Source organism: Petromyzon marinus, chromosome 74, assembly GCF_048934315.1.
Source record: "Petromyzon marinus isolate PM22_M1 ecotype Great Lakes invasive population chromosome 74, UKy_Petmar_22M1.pri1.0, whole genome shotgun sequence".
Taxonomy (NCBI): domain Eukaryota; kingdom Metazoa; phylum Chordata; class Hyperoartia; order Petromyzontiformes; family Petromyzontidae; genus Petromyzon; species Petromyzon marinus.
Genome location: NC_133740.1, coordinates 9564789 through 9583563, shown reverse-complemented (window position 1 = coordinate 9583563; position 18775 = coordinate 9564789). Strand labels below are relative to the sequence as shown.

The following is an 18775-nucleotide window of genomic DNA, read 5'->3' as shown; positions in this document are numbered from 1 at the left end:
ACTTATATATACACACACACAATACTTATATATACACACACGCATACAATACTTATATATACACACGCTCATACAATACTTATATATACACACACGCACACAATACTTATATATCACACATACAATACTTATATATATATCACACACACACATACAATACTTATATATATACACACACACACACAATACTTATATATACACACACACACAATACTTATATACACACACACACAATACTTATATATACACACACACACACAATACTTATATATACACACACACACACACAATACTTATATATACACACACACACACACAATACTTATATATACACACACACAATACTTATATATACACACACACAATACTTATATATACACACACACAATACTTATATATACACACACACAATACTTATATATACACACACACAATACTTATATATACACACACACAATACTTATATATACACACACACAATACTTATATATACACACATACAATACTTATATATACACACATACAATACTTATATATACACACACACACACAATACTTATATATACACGCATACAATACTTATATATATACACACACGCATACAATACTTATATATATACACACACGCACACAATACTTATATATACACACGCGCACACAATACTTATATATACACACACGCACACAATACTTATATATACACACGCGCACACAATACTTATATATACACACACGCACACAATACTTATATATACACACACACACACACAATACTTATATATACACACACACACACAATACTTATATATACACACACACACAATACTTATATATACACACACACACAATACTTATATATACACACATACAATACTTATATATACACACACACATACAATACTTATATATACACACACACATACAATACTTATATATACACACACACACAATACTTATATATACACACACACACACAATACTTATATATACACACACACACAATACTTATATATACACACACACAATACTTATATATACACACACATACAATACTTATATATACACACATACAATACTTATATATACACACACACATACAATACTTATATATACACACACGCATACAATACTTATATATACACACACACGCATACAATACTTATATATACACACACACGCATACAATACTTATATATACACACGCACGCATACAATACTTATATATACACACGCGCACACAATACTTATATATACACACGCACACACAATACTTATATATACACACACACACACACAATACTTATATATATACACACACACACACACAATACTTATATACACACACACACAATACTTATATATACACACACACACACAATACTTATATATACACACATACAATACTTATATATACACACACACACAATACTTATATATACACACACGCATACAATACTTATATATACACACGCTCATACAATACTTATATATACACACACGCACACAATACTTATATATCACACATACAATACTTATATATATATATCACACACACAATACTTATATATATATCACACACACACAATACTTATATATATATATCACACACACACAATACTTATATATATATCACACACACACAATACTTATATATATCACACACACACAATACTTATATATATCACACACACACACACACAATACTTATATATATCACACACACACACAATACTTATATATACACACACACACAATACTTATATATACACACACACACAATACTTATATATACACACACACACAATACTTATATATACACACACACACAATACTTATATATATACACACACACACAATACTTATATATATACACACGTACAATACTTATATATATATATACACACGTACAATACTTATATATATATACACACGTACAATACTTATATATATACACACACGTACAATACTTATATATATACACACACGTACAATACTTATATATATACACACGTACAATACTTATATATATACACACGTACAATACTTATATATATACACACGTACAATACTTATATATATACACACGTACAATACTTATATATATACACACGTACAATACTTATATATATATACACACGTACAATACTTATATATATACACACGTACAATACTTATATATATACACACGTACAATACTTATATATATATACACACGTACAATACTTATATATATACACACGTACAATACTTATATATATACACACGTACAATACTTATATATATACACACGTACAATACTTATATATATACACACGTACAATACTTATATATATATACACACACAATACTTATATATATATCACACACACACAATACTTATATATATATCACACACACACAATACTTATATATATATCACACACACACAATACTTATATATATCACACACACACAATACTTATATATATCACACACACACAATACTTATATATATCACACACACACACACAATACTTATATATACACACACACACAATACTTATATATACACACACACACAATACTTATATATACACACACACACAATACTTATATATACACACACACACAATACTTATATATACACACACACACAATACTTATATATATACACACACACAATACTTATATATATACACACGTACAATACTTATATATATACACACGTACAATACTTATATATATATACACACGTACAATACTTATATATATACACACACGTACAATACTTATATATATACACACACGTACAATACTTATATATATACACACACGTACAATACTTATATATATACACGTACAATACTTATATATATACACACGTACAATACTTATATATATACACACGTACACTACTTATATATACACACGTACAATACTTATATATACACACGTACAATACTTATATATATACACACGTACAATACTTATATATATACACACGTACAATACTTATATATATATACACACGTACAATACTTATATATATACACACGTACAATACTTATATATATACACACGTACAATACTTATATATATACACACGTACAATACTTATATATATATACACACGTACAATACTTATATATATACACACGTACAATACTTATATATATACACACGTACAATACTTATATATATACACACGTACAATACTTATATATATACACACGTACAATACTTATATATATACACACGTACAATACTTATATATACACACGTACAATACTTATATATACACACGTACAATACTTATATATACACACGTACAATACTTATATATACACACGTACAATACTTATATATACACACGTACAATACTTATATATACACACGTACAATACTTATATACACACACATACAATACTTATATATACACACGTACAATACTTATATACACACACATACAATACTTATATATACACACGTACAATACTTATATATACACACACACACATACAATACTTATGTATACACACAAACGCATACAATACTTATATATACACACACACACGCATACAATACTTATACACACACACAATACTTATATACACACACACACACAATACTTATATACACACACACACAATACGTATATATACACACACAATATTTATATATACATACAATACTTCTATATACACACACACACAATACTTATATACACGCATACAATACTTATACATACACACAATACTTATACACATACATACACATACAATACTTATACACATACATACACATACAATCCGTATAGCCTTAACAGACTGTTGGGGCAAGTGCTGTTAGCGAGCGCCTATGAAGGCCGGCACAGCGCACGAGGGGGGGTGGGTGGCCAGCACCACGCCCGACCGCCTTTGTATCCCGAGTGGCAATGTTTACACACTGCACCAGGTACTCATTTGAGGCTGAGTCGACCTAGGGGAGGCCCAGGACCGGTTCAGACATCCGTCACCGATGGTGGCTGCGAGCTAGAATCGAACTCGGGAAGCCGGGTTCGTAGCGCAGCGTAGCGCTAACCGCTGCACCACCGCTCCACCCCACCTCACCCCCACCAACCACAACAACCACCATTCACTCAGTGGCGGTGACGTCACCACGACGCTTGTGCCAGGCTAGGTGCACGTTGAGGCCACGTGTAGTGTCGAACGCCCGCTGGCAGGAGGTCACGGGGCAGACCCAGCAAGTGCCACGGGTCGACTGACTGAGATGACTGAGATGACTGGCTGATGCACCACTTGTGCCCCCCTACTGTGCCAACTCGCTGTGCTTTAGCCACCCGGCGCTCCGCTCGTTGTTGTGAGCGTCGCTCCTCCCCCCCCCCTCTCCGTTGTTGCTGGAGGGCGACTGCCTCCAACTGCCCAGTAGCAGCGTCCTTCACGAGCCTCCTCCACAGAGGCCGATCTTGCCACCGCCGGTACCAGTCATCGGCAAGTCCACTCAGCTCCACGTCCTCCTGTACCACATCACTCCGTCTCTTCTCTAGCCCGTGTTAAGCCCCCCCTCCATCCGGCCGAACAAAAGCTGTTTAGGCATGCGGTGGCTGGGCACGCGGGCTACATGGCCCACCCCACCCCCTCTCCACGCTCACCTCTCAGCCACTGCACCTGTGCATGTGGCTTGGCATCCGTGGCCGTGCAGGTGAGCGTGACCTCGACCCCGGCGACCCAGGTCACGGAGTCGCTCCCCACGTGCTCCAAGATCACGGGACGCTGGGGCGGGACTGGCGCAGGGGTAGGGGGGGGTTACAGAGCCAGCGTCACTGACCACACAACGCGTGCTCTCAGATGCTGTATACACTACACTATACACTACACTACTATACACTACACTATACACTATACACTACACTACTATACACTACACTATACACTACACTACTATACACTACACTATACACTACACTACTATACACTACACTATACACTACACTACTATACACTACACTATACACTACACTACTATACACTACACTATACTCTACACTATACTATGAACTACACAACATACTACACTATGAACTACACAACATACTACACTATGAACTACACAACATACTACACTACGAACTACACAACATACTACACTACGAACTACACAACATACTACACTATGAACTACACAACATACTACACTACGAACTACACAACATACTACACTACGAACTACACAACATACTACACTACGAACTACACAACATACTACACTACGAACTACACAACATACTACACTACGAACTACACAACATACTACACTACGAACTACACAACATACTACACTACGAACTACACAACATACTACACTACGAACTACACAACATACTACACTACGAACTACACAACATACTACACTACGAACTACACAACATACTACACTACGAACTACACAACATACTACACTACGAACTACACAACATACTACACTACGAACTACACAACATACTACACTACGAACTACACAACATACTACACTACGAACTACACAACATACTACACTACGAACTACACAACATACTACACTACGAACTACACAACATACTACACTACGAACTACACAACATACTACACTACGAACTACACAACATACTACACTACGAACTACACAACATACTACACTACGAACTACACAACATACTACACTACGAATGACACAACATACTACACTACGAACTACACAACATACTACACTACGAACTACACAACATACTACACTACGAACTACACAACATACTACACTACGAACTACACAACATACTACACTACGAACTACACAACATACTACACTACGAACTACACAACATACTACACTACGAACTACACAACATACTACACTACGAACTACACAACATACTACACTACGAACTACACAACATACTACACTACGAACTACACAACATACTACACTACGAACTACACAACATACTACACTACGAACTACACAACATACTACACTACGAACTACACAACATACTACACTACGAACTACACAACATACTACACTACGAACTACACAACATACTACACTACGAACTACACAACATACTACACTACGAACTACACAACATACTACACTATGAACTACACAACATACTACACTATGAACTACACAACATACTACACTATGAACTACACAACATACTACACTATGAACTACACAACATACTACACTATGAACTACACAACATACTACACTATGAACTACACAACATACTACACTATGAACTACACAACATACTACACTATGAACTACACAACATACTACACTATGAACTACACAACATACTACACTATGAACTACACAACATACTACACTATGAACTACACAACATACTACACTATGAACTACACAACATACTACACTATGAACTACACAACATACTACACTATGAACTACACAACATACTACACTATGAACTACACAACATACTACACTATGAACTACACAACATACTACACTATGAACTACACAACATACTACACTATGAACTACACTACACTATACACTACACTATGAACTACACTACACTATACACTACACTATGAACTACACAACATACTACACTACACTATACACTACACTATGAAATACACAACATACTACACTATGAACTACACAACATACACTATACACAACACACTATACTACACTACATTATACACTACAATACACAACACAAGGAAATAATACACAATTCTATAATACACTACACTATACACTACAATACACTACACTGCAATACACTACACTACAGTAGATAATAATACACGATACTATAATACACTACACTATACACTACACTATGCACTACACTGCTATACGCTACACTAGACAGTAAGACACGATACTGTAATACACTACACTATACACGATACTATAATACACTACACTATACACTACACACGATACTATAATACACTACACTATATACTACACTATACACGATACTATGATACACTACACTATACACTACACTGCTATACGCTACACTAGACAGTAAGACACGATACTGTAATACACTACACTATACACTACACTATGCACTACACTATGCACTACACTGCAACACACTTCGTAGTAGCTGAGAAGGTGGGGCCTTACACCTGGTAAAACACAAAAACAAGAGTTCGTACACTGGTCCAGGTGGTCCATAGGGGCAGGGGTTCTTCATCTTTTACTTCAGCGATCCACCCCGTTGGTGCTCAGTCGTTACAAAAATGTACAATGTTAATAAACATATAGGATGTAGTGTATAGTGTAGTGTAATAGCTACATAGGGTGTAGTGTATAGTGTAGTAACTACATAGCATGTACTGTATAGTGTAGTGTATAGTGTAGAAACTACATAGCGTGTAGTGTATAGTGTAGTGTATAGTGTATTGTAATAACTACATAGGGTGTAGTGTATAGTGTAGTGTAATAACTACATAGGGTGTAGTGTATAGTGTAGTAACTACATAGCATGTACTGTATAGTGTAGTGTATAGTGTAGAAACTACATAGCGTGTAGTGTATAGTGTAGTGTATCGTGTATTGTAATAACTACATAAGGTGTAGTGTATAGTGTAGTGTAATAACTACATAGGGTGTAGTGTATAGTGTAGTGTAATAACTACATAGGGTGTAGTGTATAGTGTAGTAACTACATAGCATGTACTGTATAGTGTAGTGTAGAAACTATATAGCGTGTAGTGTATAGTGTAGTGTATAGTGTATTGTAATAACTACATAGGGTGTAGTGTATAGTGTAGTGTAATAACTAAATAGGGTGTAGTGTATAGTGTAGTGTAATAGCTACATAGGGTGTAGTGTAAGGTGTAGTGTAATAACTACATAGGGTATAGTGTATAGTGTAGTGTAATAACTACATAGGGTGTAGTGTGTAATGTAGTGTAATAACTACATAGGGTGTAGTGTGTAATGTAGTGTATAGTGTAGTGTAATAACTACATAGGGTATAGTGTAGTGTATAGTATAGTGTAATAACTACATAGGCGGCAGTTTATAGTGTAGTGTAACAACTACATAGGGTGTAGTGTGTAATGTAGTGTAATAACTACATAGGGTGTAGTGTGTAGTGTAGTTTATAGTGTAATAACTACATAGGGTGTAGTGTGTAATGTAGTGTAATAACTACATAGGGTGTAGTGTGTAATGTAGTGTAATAACTACATAGGGTGTAGTGTGTAGTGTAGTTTAACAACTACATAGGGTGTAGTGTGTAATGTAGTGTAACAACTACATAGGGTGTAGTGTATAGTGTAGTGTGACAACTACATAGGGTGTAGTGTGTAGTGTAGTGTAATAACTACATAGGGTGTAGTGTGTAGTGTAGTGTGTAGTGTAGTGTAATAACTACATAGGGTGTAGTGTGTAATGTAGTGTAATAACTATAGTGTGTAGTGTGTAGTGTAGTTTAACAACTACATAGGGTGTAGTCTGTAGTGTAGTGTAGTGTAATAACTACATAGGGTGTAGTGTGTAATGTAGTGTAATAACTATAGGGTGTAGTGTGTAATGTAGTGTAACAACTACATAGGGTGTAGTGTGTAGTGTAGTGTAATAACTACATAGGGTGTAGTGTAGTGTAACAACTACATAGGGTGTAGTGTGTATTGTAGTGTATAGTGTAATGTGACAACTACACAGGGTGTAGTGTGTAGTGTAGTGTAACAACTACGTAGGGTGTAGTGTATAGTGTAGTGTATGGCTTGATGAAACAAAGTTGTAACTTAACGTGCCTGTGTTTCATTTGTCTTTTAGATTATGTACGTTCTAGAAAGACAATCCGGCCATGTCTCGCAGACCCCGCTCACCTCCCCCCCCCCCCCCCTTACAGAGAGGGCATCTCAAGTCTGAGCCGAGCCTGAGCACCATCTCACTCACTCAGCACGGTGAGCCACGCGGTTGGCGAGGCGATGGGATGGCTCGAAGGGGATCGGCCCGCCTGGCACTGGAACCAGCCGTCATCCTCCAGTTCCACGCTCTCGATGTGGAGGTTAAATTGCCCTGGTGGGGTGGTGGTGTCAAGGAGGCGGGGGGGGGGGGGGGGGTGGTCAGAGTTGTGTGTGTGTGTGTGTGTTAAGGTGTGTGTGTGGTGTGTGTGGGGAGCGGTGGTGCAGCGGTTAGCGCTACGCTGCGCTATGAACCTTGGCGACCCGGGTTCGATTCCCGCTCACGGCCAACACCCAGTGACGATTATCTGAACCGGTCCCGGGCCTCCCCTAGGTCGACTCAGCCTCAAATGAGTACCTGGTGCGGTGTGTAAACATTGCCACTAGGGAGACAAAGGCGGTCGGGCGTGGTGCTGGCCACCCACCCCCTCGTGTACCGTTCCGGCCTTCATAGGTGCTCGCTAACAGCACTTGCCCCTACAGTCTGTTAAGGCTATATGGGGGATCTTTGTATCTTTTTTGTGGTGTGTGTGGGGAGCGGTGGTGCAGCGGTTAGCGCTACGCTGCGCTATGAACCTTGGCGACCCGGGTTCGATTCCCGCTCACGGCCAACACCGCCAGTGACGATTATCTGAACCGGTCCCGGGCCCCCCCCCCCTAGGTCGACTCGGCCTCAAACGAGTAGCTGGTGCGATGTGTAAACATCGCCACTAGGGAGACAAAGGCGGCCGGGCGTGGTGTTGGCCACCCACCCCCTCGTGTGCCGTGCCGGCCTTCATAGGTGCTCGCTAACAGCACTTGCCCCCTACAGTCTGTTAAGGCTATACGGGGGATCTTTTATCTTGGTGTGTAGTTGTGTGTGTGTGTAGTTGTGTGTGTGTGTAGTTGTGTGTGTGTGTAGTTGTGTGTGTGTGTAGTTGTGTGTGTGTGTAGTTGTGTGTGTGTGTGTGTAGTTGTGTGTGTGTGTAGTTGTGTGTGTGTAGTTGTGTGTGTGTGTAGTTGTGTGTGTGTGTAGTTGTGTGTGTGTGTGTGTAGTTGTGTGTGTGTAGTTGTGTGTGTGTGTAGTTGTGTGTGTGTGTAGTTGTGTGTGCGTGTTAATGGGGAGCGGTAGTGTAGTAGTTAGCGCTATGCTGCGCTACGAACCCGGCCTTCCGAGTTCGATTCCCGCTCACGGCCACCATCGGTGACGGATGTCTGAACCGGTCCTGGGCCTCCCCTAGGTCGACTCAGCCTCAAATGAGTTACCTGGTGCCGTGTGTAAACATCGCCACTCAGGATACAAAGGCGGTCGGGCGTGGTGTAGGCCCTGATCGTTAACAGCACTTGCCCCTTGAGTCTGTTAAGGCTACACGGTGGATCTTTGCCTGTGTGGATGTTGAACTTTTTTTGCACCGTAGCCGACAGCGGAGTGAGGGGTGGAGGAGGGGGGGGTGGAGAAGGGGGGGTGGAGAAGGGGGGGGGTGGAGGAGGGGGGGGTGGAGGAGAATGGGGGTGGAGAAGGGGGGGTGGAGGAGGGGGGGTGGAGGAGAAGGGGGGGTGGAGGAGGAGGGGTGGAGAAGGGGGGGGGGTGGAGGAATGTGGGGGGAGGGCGGAGAGGGGGTGAATGAGAGGGGCGTGTGAGGATGGAGGAGGAGGTGGGCAAGGAGGTGGAGAAGGGGGGGGGGGTGAGGGGGTGAATAAGAGGGGGGCGGGTGGAGGAGGTGAAGGAGGGGAGGAGGGGGGGAGGGGGGAAGGGGAAGAGAAGCGTGGGAGGATGGGGGGGTGGAGGAGGGGGGCAGCTGGTGGAGGAGGAGGGGGGGGTAGAGAAGAGGGGCGGGGGGGATGGAGGAGGGGGGGGTGGAGGAGGAGGGGGTGGTGGAGGAGAGGGGGTGGTGGTGGTGGAGTAGGAGGTGGTGGCTAAGGGGGGCGGCGGGTGGAGTGTAGTGGGGGGGGTAGAGGATCATGATGATGATCATGACGATGATGATGATCAGCCTGCGACGATGGAGCTGACCGCTGGCCTGCGTTCCCCGCATGGAGTATCGCGGGAAGCCCGGCATGTCTCGCTGCGGGCCCAGCAGGAGGCCGTCCTTGACCCACTGCACGGCCCCGGACACGGCCTGCACCTCGCATCGCAGGGTCGCCGCCGAGCCCTCGGGGACTGAGCTGTTCTCGGGCCGCACGCGGAACGTCTGCTGCTTGCACGAACCTTTACGGAGAGAGGGGGAGGGGGAGGACCCAGGGTTGAAAATAAATGTATTCGGAACTCCTCCTTGTTGTTAGTTTATTCAGAATTGTATTTAGAACTGCTTGTTGTTGTGGTTGTTGTTGTTGTTGTTGTTGTGTGTAGTTTGTTGTCCTTTCCCCGCAACTCCGATCAGCGCGGTTGGCTACGCACGGCGTGAAGGAAGTTCAACATACATACACTACACTATACACTACACAATACACTACTATACACTACACTATACACTACACTACTATACACTACACAATACCCTACTATACACGACACTATACACTACACAATACCCTACTATACACTACACAATACTACACACCCTCCACTATACACTACACACGACAGTATAAACTATACACTACACTATACACTACACTATACACTACACTATACACTACACAATACACTACAGTATACACTACAGTATACACTACACTATACACTACACTATACACTACACACTACACTATACACTACACACTACACTACTATACACTACACACTGCACTACTATACACTACACACGACACTACACACTACACAATACCCTACTATACACTACACTATACACTACACAATACACTATAGACGACACTATACACTACACTACTATACATTACATTATACACTACACTATACACTACACTATACACGACACTATGCACTACTATACACTACACTATACACTACACCACTATACACTACACACTACACAATACCCTACTATACACTACACTACACACACTACACTATACACTACACAATACACTATAGACGACACTATACACTACACTACTATACATTACATTATACACTACACTATACACTACACTATACACTACACACACACTATACACTACACACGACACTATACACATTGCACACTACTACACTGTTATACACGACACAACTATAGCATACACTACACACTCCACACACTACACTATACACTACACTACTATACACACTACACTCTACACTACTATACACGACACTACTATAGTATACACTACACACACTACACTACTATACACTACACAATACACTACACTACTACACGACACTACACAATACAATATACACGACACTATACACTACAATACTCACTACTATTCACTACACTATACACTACACTACTATACACTACACTACTACACTATACACGACACTACACTACTCACTACTCTATACACTACACTACTCACTACTATACACTACAATACTCACTACTATACACTACAATACTCACTACTATACACTACACAATACACTATACACGACACTACACTACAATACTCACTACTATACACTACACACAACACTACACACTACTATTCACTACACTATACACTACACTACTATACACTACGCGCATACAATTTAAGTTGGCTGCAATGGCTTACAAAGCTTAGGAAGGCATTGGTTCTCAGTGCCTGCAGTGCCGTTTGCCCCGCTCCCCCGACATCCTCTGTCTTGGTAGATACACACCCTTGCTCTGCTCAGGCCAAGCCCTGTTAGCTCAACCTAAAAAAAATGTTGTCATCCTACGCTGGGTTCGGTAGTAGCCAGGGGGCCTTTCTTGAGAGTACGCTGAAATAAAAGCGGCGCTTAGCCAATCGAGAGAAAGGGAAACAAGCGAGCGGGATGTGCCACGTGACCGTGACGTGACCAGCTGGATCCAGCAAAGAAATCGTTTGCATTAAATGACGCGTTGTTGTCGACCTTGCCCATCGATGTGGCCGCGGAATTTTTTTTTTAAAATGTACGCCGACGTGTATTGTTTATGCAGATTATTAACCGCCGTCACCATATCCTCGGGGTTCTTTCGGTAAAGTCACGTTGAAGAGAATATGAATCACTGCAGTCATGAAAGCTTTAAATCAAAATTTCACCGTCACCATGTCTGTGCGGCCGTTGCGAGCAGGCGTCACGCCCGCCACCCGCCCGCCACCCCCCCCCCGCTCGAGCTCTTAAAATAATTTTGTCAAGTTCAGCTCCGTTAACGGCGGGGTTTTTTGAGTTGAAATAAAAGCGGACAGGTTGAAATAATAGCGGACACTCGCACGCAGCTATGATGAACTGGAACGCTGTAAAAACAAATCTGTTCAAAGGCACAAAACACACTTTATTTCACATAGCGAATGTTCATTCGAATGTTCATTCGCTATGGGGTTGGCAGGTCGCTATGCGAATGAACATTCGCTATGTCAGTAAAAATCATGTTTTTTTTAAAAACGTAGCTCCGTTAACGGTCGGTTTTATGCTGAAACAAAAGCGGACATTTTCAAGATGGCGGCCCCCAGTTGACGGCCATTGTGACGTCGCAACACCACACGTGGCCAAAAGAGATGCCCACTTCCAAGTGTCCGCCTTTTATTTCACGTCCGCTTTTGTCGCATTGCTCGCGCTCCTCACGACGTGGAACTCTCCCCTCCGCCCGCCGGCCCTCAGACTGGGGGCTCTCCGAAGCAACGGACCAGTTCAGGAATCTCTCGCAAGGCTCATTGTTGATTTATTTTGTCCTTTTTAGCTTTCACCACGAGTGTGTCCTCTCTCATTTTTATATATATATTTTTTATATATATTCGTGTGCCTTGATTTTATAGGTAGGTAGGACTAGCATACCTGGTCAACCCATACGGTTTACCCCGTATTCTTGGACAGGGAAATTGAGTGTTAAGGTTCATACGGCGTACAGCCGTTTAATATAAGGGGCACGGGGTTGCCCAATACGGTCTGAATTGGTCTGTAATAAGGTAGGCACTGATAAGGGGTTGGCAGGTATGTAGTAGTGTAGTGTATAGTGTGTAGTGTATAGTGTGGTGTAGTGTATAGTGTGGTGTAGTGTATAGTGTGGTGCAGTGTATAGTGTGGTGCAGTGTATAGTGTGGTGTAGTGTATAGTGTGGTGTAGTGTATAGTGTGGTGTAGTGTATAGTGTGGTGTAGTGTATAGTGTGGTGTAGTGTACAGTGTAGTGTATAGTGTGGTGTATAGTGTAGTGTGTAGTGTATAGTGTATAGTGTAGTGTATAGTGTAGTGTATAGTGTATAGTGTAGTGTATAGTGTAGTGTATAGTGTAGTGTATAGTGTAGTGTATAGTGTAGTTTATAGTGTAGTTTATAGTGTATAGTGTAGTTTATAGTGTATAGTGTAGTTTATAGTGTATAGTGTAGTTTATAGTGTATAGTGTAGTTTATAGTGTATAGTGTAGTTTATAGTGTATAGTGTAGTGTATTGTATAGTGTAGTGTATAGTGTAGTGTAGTGTATAGTGTAGTGTAGTGTATAGTGTGTAGTGTATAGTGTGTAGTGTATAGTGTGTAGTGTATAGTGTGTAGTGTATAGTGTGTAGTGTAGAGTGGAGTGTATCGTGTAGTGTATGGTGGAGTGTATGGTGGAGTGTATGGTGGAGTGTATGGTGGAGTGTATGGTGGAGTGTATGGTGGAGTGCATGGTGGAGTGCATGGTGGAGTGCATGGTGGAGTGTATGGTGGAGTGTATGGTGGAGTGTATGGTGGAGTGTATAGTGGAGTGTATAGTGGAGTGTAGAGTGTAGTGTATAGTGTAGTGTAGTGAATAGTGTAGTGTATAGGATGAACGTTGGCGTGTAGTGTATAGGATGAACGTTGAGATTCATGAGGACACGGGGTGACTAATGAGGCCTGAATTGGTCTGTAATAAGGCAGGACACTGCTAAGGGGGTTGACAGGTCTGGACTACCTTCGTTCAACCAATACTGTGATGTATTACGATGCTGCACTCTTTAGTTAGGTGGAGGGGGGGGGGGTGCGAGTTCTTACTCAACAAAATAAATTGAACGCGTGAACATCGATGGAGGAAGTCGCCCGCTCACCCTGGGCGCAGAGCAGGGCGCAGAGCAAGGTTCGTGGAGCCATCCCCATCATCATCATCATCCGCAGCATCCTCATCATCATCATCCTCCTTCTCCCGCTGCCTCGCGCCTGGCGCTTGGAACGTCACCTGGGGGTAAGGGGGGAAATAAACACAAACGAAAATAACACCAACAACCTAAAAACGTAACTAAATATATTTTGTTATTTTATCGAGGTGGAAGGCCTCGCGGAGACTTGCGGCTCTTTTTTTTTTAAGAATAAGGATACATTTATTTACTACTGCAGGGGGAATCCGATGAGCTATGAAGCTCTTTTCACTCACGTGCCAGTAGGGGACACACGGGGTGTATGTTGTGTGCGTCTCTCTCTCTGTGTGTGTCTGTGTCTCTGTGTGTCTATGTTGTGCCTCTCTGTGTGTCTGTGTTGTGCGTCTCTCTCTGTGTGTTTGTGTTGTGCGTCTCTCTCTGTGTGTCTGTGTTGTGCGTCTCTCTCTGTGTGTCTGTGCTGTGCGTGTGTCTCTGTGTGTCTGTGTTGTCTCTCTCTGTGTGTCTGTGTTGTCTCTCTCTGTGTGTCTGTGTTGTCTCTCTCTGTGTGTCTGTGCTGTCTCTCTCTGTGTGTCTGTGTTGTGCGTCTCTCTCTGTGTGTCTGTGTTGTGCGTCTCTCTCTGTGTGTCGGTGTTGTCTCTCTCTGTGTGTCTGTGTTGTCTCTCTCTGTGTGTCTGTGTTGTCTCTCTCTGTGTGTCTGTGTTGTCTCTCTCTGTGTGTCTGTGTTGTCTCTCTCTGTGTGTCTGTGTTGTGCGTCTCTCTCTGTGTGTCTGTGTTGTGCGTGCGTCTGTGTTGTGCGTCTCTCTCTCTGTGCGTCTCTCTCTGTGCGTCTCTCTCGTGCGTCTCTCTCGTGCGTCTCTCTCTGTGCGTCTCTCTCTGTGCGTCTCTCTCTGTGCGTCTCTCTCTGTGCGTCTCTCTCTGTGCGTCTCTCTCTGTGCGTCTCTCTCTGTGCGTCTCTCTCTGTGCGTCTCTCTCTGTGCGTCTCTCTCTGTGCGTCTCTCTCTGTGCGTCTCTCTCTGTGCGTCTCTCTCTGTGCGTCTCTCTCTGTGCGTCTCTCTCTGTGCGTCTCTCTCTGTGCGTCTCTCTCTGTGCGTCTCTCTCTGTGCGTCTCTCTCTGTGCGTCTCTCTCTGTGCGTCTCTCTCTGTGCGTCTCTCTCTGTGCGTCTCTCTCTGTGCGTCTCTCTCTGTGCGTCTCTCTCTGTGCGTCTCTCTCTGTGCGTCTCTCTCTGTGCGTCTCTCTCTGTGCGTCTCTCTCTCTGTGCGTCTCTCTCTCTGTGCGTCTCTCTCTCTGTGCGTCTCTCTCTCTGTGCGTCTCTCTCTCTGCGTCTCTCTCTGTGCGTCTCTCTCTGTGCGTCTCTCTCTGTGTGTCTGTGTTGTGCGTCTCTCTCTGTGCGTCTCTCTCTGTGCGTCTGTGTTCTGCGTCTCTCTCTCTGTGCGTCTCTCTCTCTGTGCGTCTCTCTCTCTGTGCGTCTCTCTCTCTGTGCGTCTCTCTCTCTGTGCGTCTCTCTCTCTCTGTGCGTCTCTCTCTCTCTGTGCGTCTCTCTCTCTCTGTGCGTCTCTCTCTCTCTGTGCGTCTCTCTCTCTCTGTGCGTCTCTCTCTCTCTGTGCGTCTCTCTCTCTCTGTGCGTCTCTCTCTCTGTGCGTCTCTCTGTGCGTCTCTCTCTCTGTGCGTCTCTCTCTGTGTCTGTGTGTCTCTCTCTCTGTGCGTCTGTGTTGTCTCTCTGTGTGTCTGTGTTGTGTGTGTCTCTCTCTCTGCTTGTGTCTGTCTGTGTGTCTCCGTGTCTGTGTTTTTGTCTCTCTCTCAAATTTAGTTCTACCTGATGACGGTTGCTTGTGCTGCGATCGAAACGTCGTACTCTATTATTTAATTAATTTTCTTTCCACGTGACTTTACCGAAAGAACCAAAGAATATCCATCCCCATCCTGCCAGGCCAAGCCCCGACTGAGCCATTAACTTATCTGCAATGATAGCCAACTCAACGAAGTGTCAGATTATCATCAACCTGTGGAAATGTACAGCAGCAGACAACTCATTTATAGAAGCAGCCAATTCCTCCAGATGAGCGATGTTCACTCTGCGGACTCAGAGCTCCATAGTCCCACAGAGACCCATAGAGGCGAATAATTACTATCATAGAGATCCACAGAGACCCAGAGAGACCCACAGAACCCCAAAGAGACCCAAACTCCAAATATACAGCAGGCATTGTCATGGTCGGAATTGAACCAATGACCTCCTGTACACCAGGCGAGGTAGTTAACATCTCCTAGCCACCGTGATGATGAGAGAGCAAAAGAGACACGCAAGCTCCAAATATACAGCAGCAGGCGTCCTCAGGGTTGGGACCGAACCCACGATCTCCTGTATGCCAGGCGAGGTAGTCAACATCTCCAAGCCACCGTGATGATGATGAGAGAGAGAGACGCAAACTTCAAATATGCAGCAGGCGTCGTCAGGGTCGGGATCGAAACCACGACCTCCTGCGTATCAGGCGAGGTAGTCAACATCTCCTAGCCACCTCAATGCAGAACACCACAGCGGTCGCTCCACACGAAGTACCGCCGGAGACGAACGCAAACAATGTTCCAATCCGCAACGTGGCCCGGCAGCGCCTGCTTGAAGACCACGACGATGATGAGGATGATGATCGGGCCGATGGGATGCTGGGGAGAGAGGCTGCGCTTGTGTGACTCAGTCAAATGTCATCACTTGAAGTCAAACCACCCACCCACCCCCACCACCACCCCCACCACCACCAACCACCCCAACGTATCGCTCAGCCCGCTCACTTGATCTCCCCCATCCCACCCAACTCATTCGCCCATCGAAATACTCCCACGCGCAACAAAGACAAAGGTCCCCCGTGTAGCCTGAACAGACTGCAGGGGCAAGTGCTGTTAGCGAGTAGCGGCACTTATGGAGGCCGGGTGGTCAACACCACGCCCCGGCCGCCTTTGTCTCCCCCGGTGGCGATGTTTACTACACACCGCACCAGGCAACTCATATGAGGCCGAGTCGACCTAGGGGAGGCCCAGGACCTGTTCAGACAATCGTCACTGGTGATGGCCGTGAGCGGGAATCGAACCCGGGTCGCCAGGTTCGCAGCGCAGCGTAGCGCTAACCGCTACACTACCGCTCCCCACACAGACAAAGATCCCCCGTGTAGCCTTAACAGACTGTAGGGACAAGTGCTGTTAGCGAGTAGCAGCACCCTGTTGTGAAGGCTACCGGCACTGTGGCACACACGAGGCGGTGGGTGGCCAGCACCACGCACGCCCGGCCGCCTTTGTCTCCCCCAGTGGCGATGTTCTAGTACGCACCGCCATCAGCAAACTGATTTGAGGCTGAGTCGACCTAGGGGAAACCGGGGACCGGTTCGGATAAAATCGTCACCGGGCGTTCGGTGGGAGTCGGATCTCAAAGTCGCCCACCACACCCCTGGGTTCGTAGCGCAGCCAAAGCGCTAACCGCTGGGCCACCACTCCCCCCACACACACACACCCAGCCACACACCCAGCCACACACACACACACCCAGCCACACACCCAGCCACACACACACACAGCCACACAACACACCCAGCCACACACACACACAGCCACACCCAGCCACACACTCACACACACCCACCCAGCAACACACCCACACCCACCCAGCCACACACCCAGCCTAACCCAGCCACACCCCCCAGCCACACACCCAGCCACACCCCCAGCCACACACC

The 18775-nt window shown here is 43.8% G+C and overlaps 1 protein-coding gene across 1 annotated transcript in view; it reads right to left on the bottom strand.

Moving 5' to 3' along the window:
* The window catches only part of LOC116957426 (nephrin-like), a 79866-nt gene that overhangs the window by 57615 nt on the left and 3476 nt on the right, over positions 1-18775 (bottom strand). Inside the window, exons 2-5 of the mRNA XM_076056186.1 lie at positions 15005-15132; positions 10924-11118; positions 8923-9045; positions 4631-4762 (exon numbers count right to left, since the gene is read on the bottom strand). Of these exons, the coding sequence (XP_075912301.1) occupies positions 4631-4762; positions 8923-9045; positions 10924-11118; positions 15005-15089 (535 nt within the window). The 5' untranslated portion in view covers positions 15090-15132. The remainder of the gene's footprint in view (positions 1-4630; positions 4763-8922; positions 9046-10923; positions 11119-15004; positions 15133-18775) is intronic.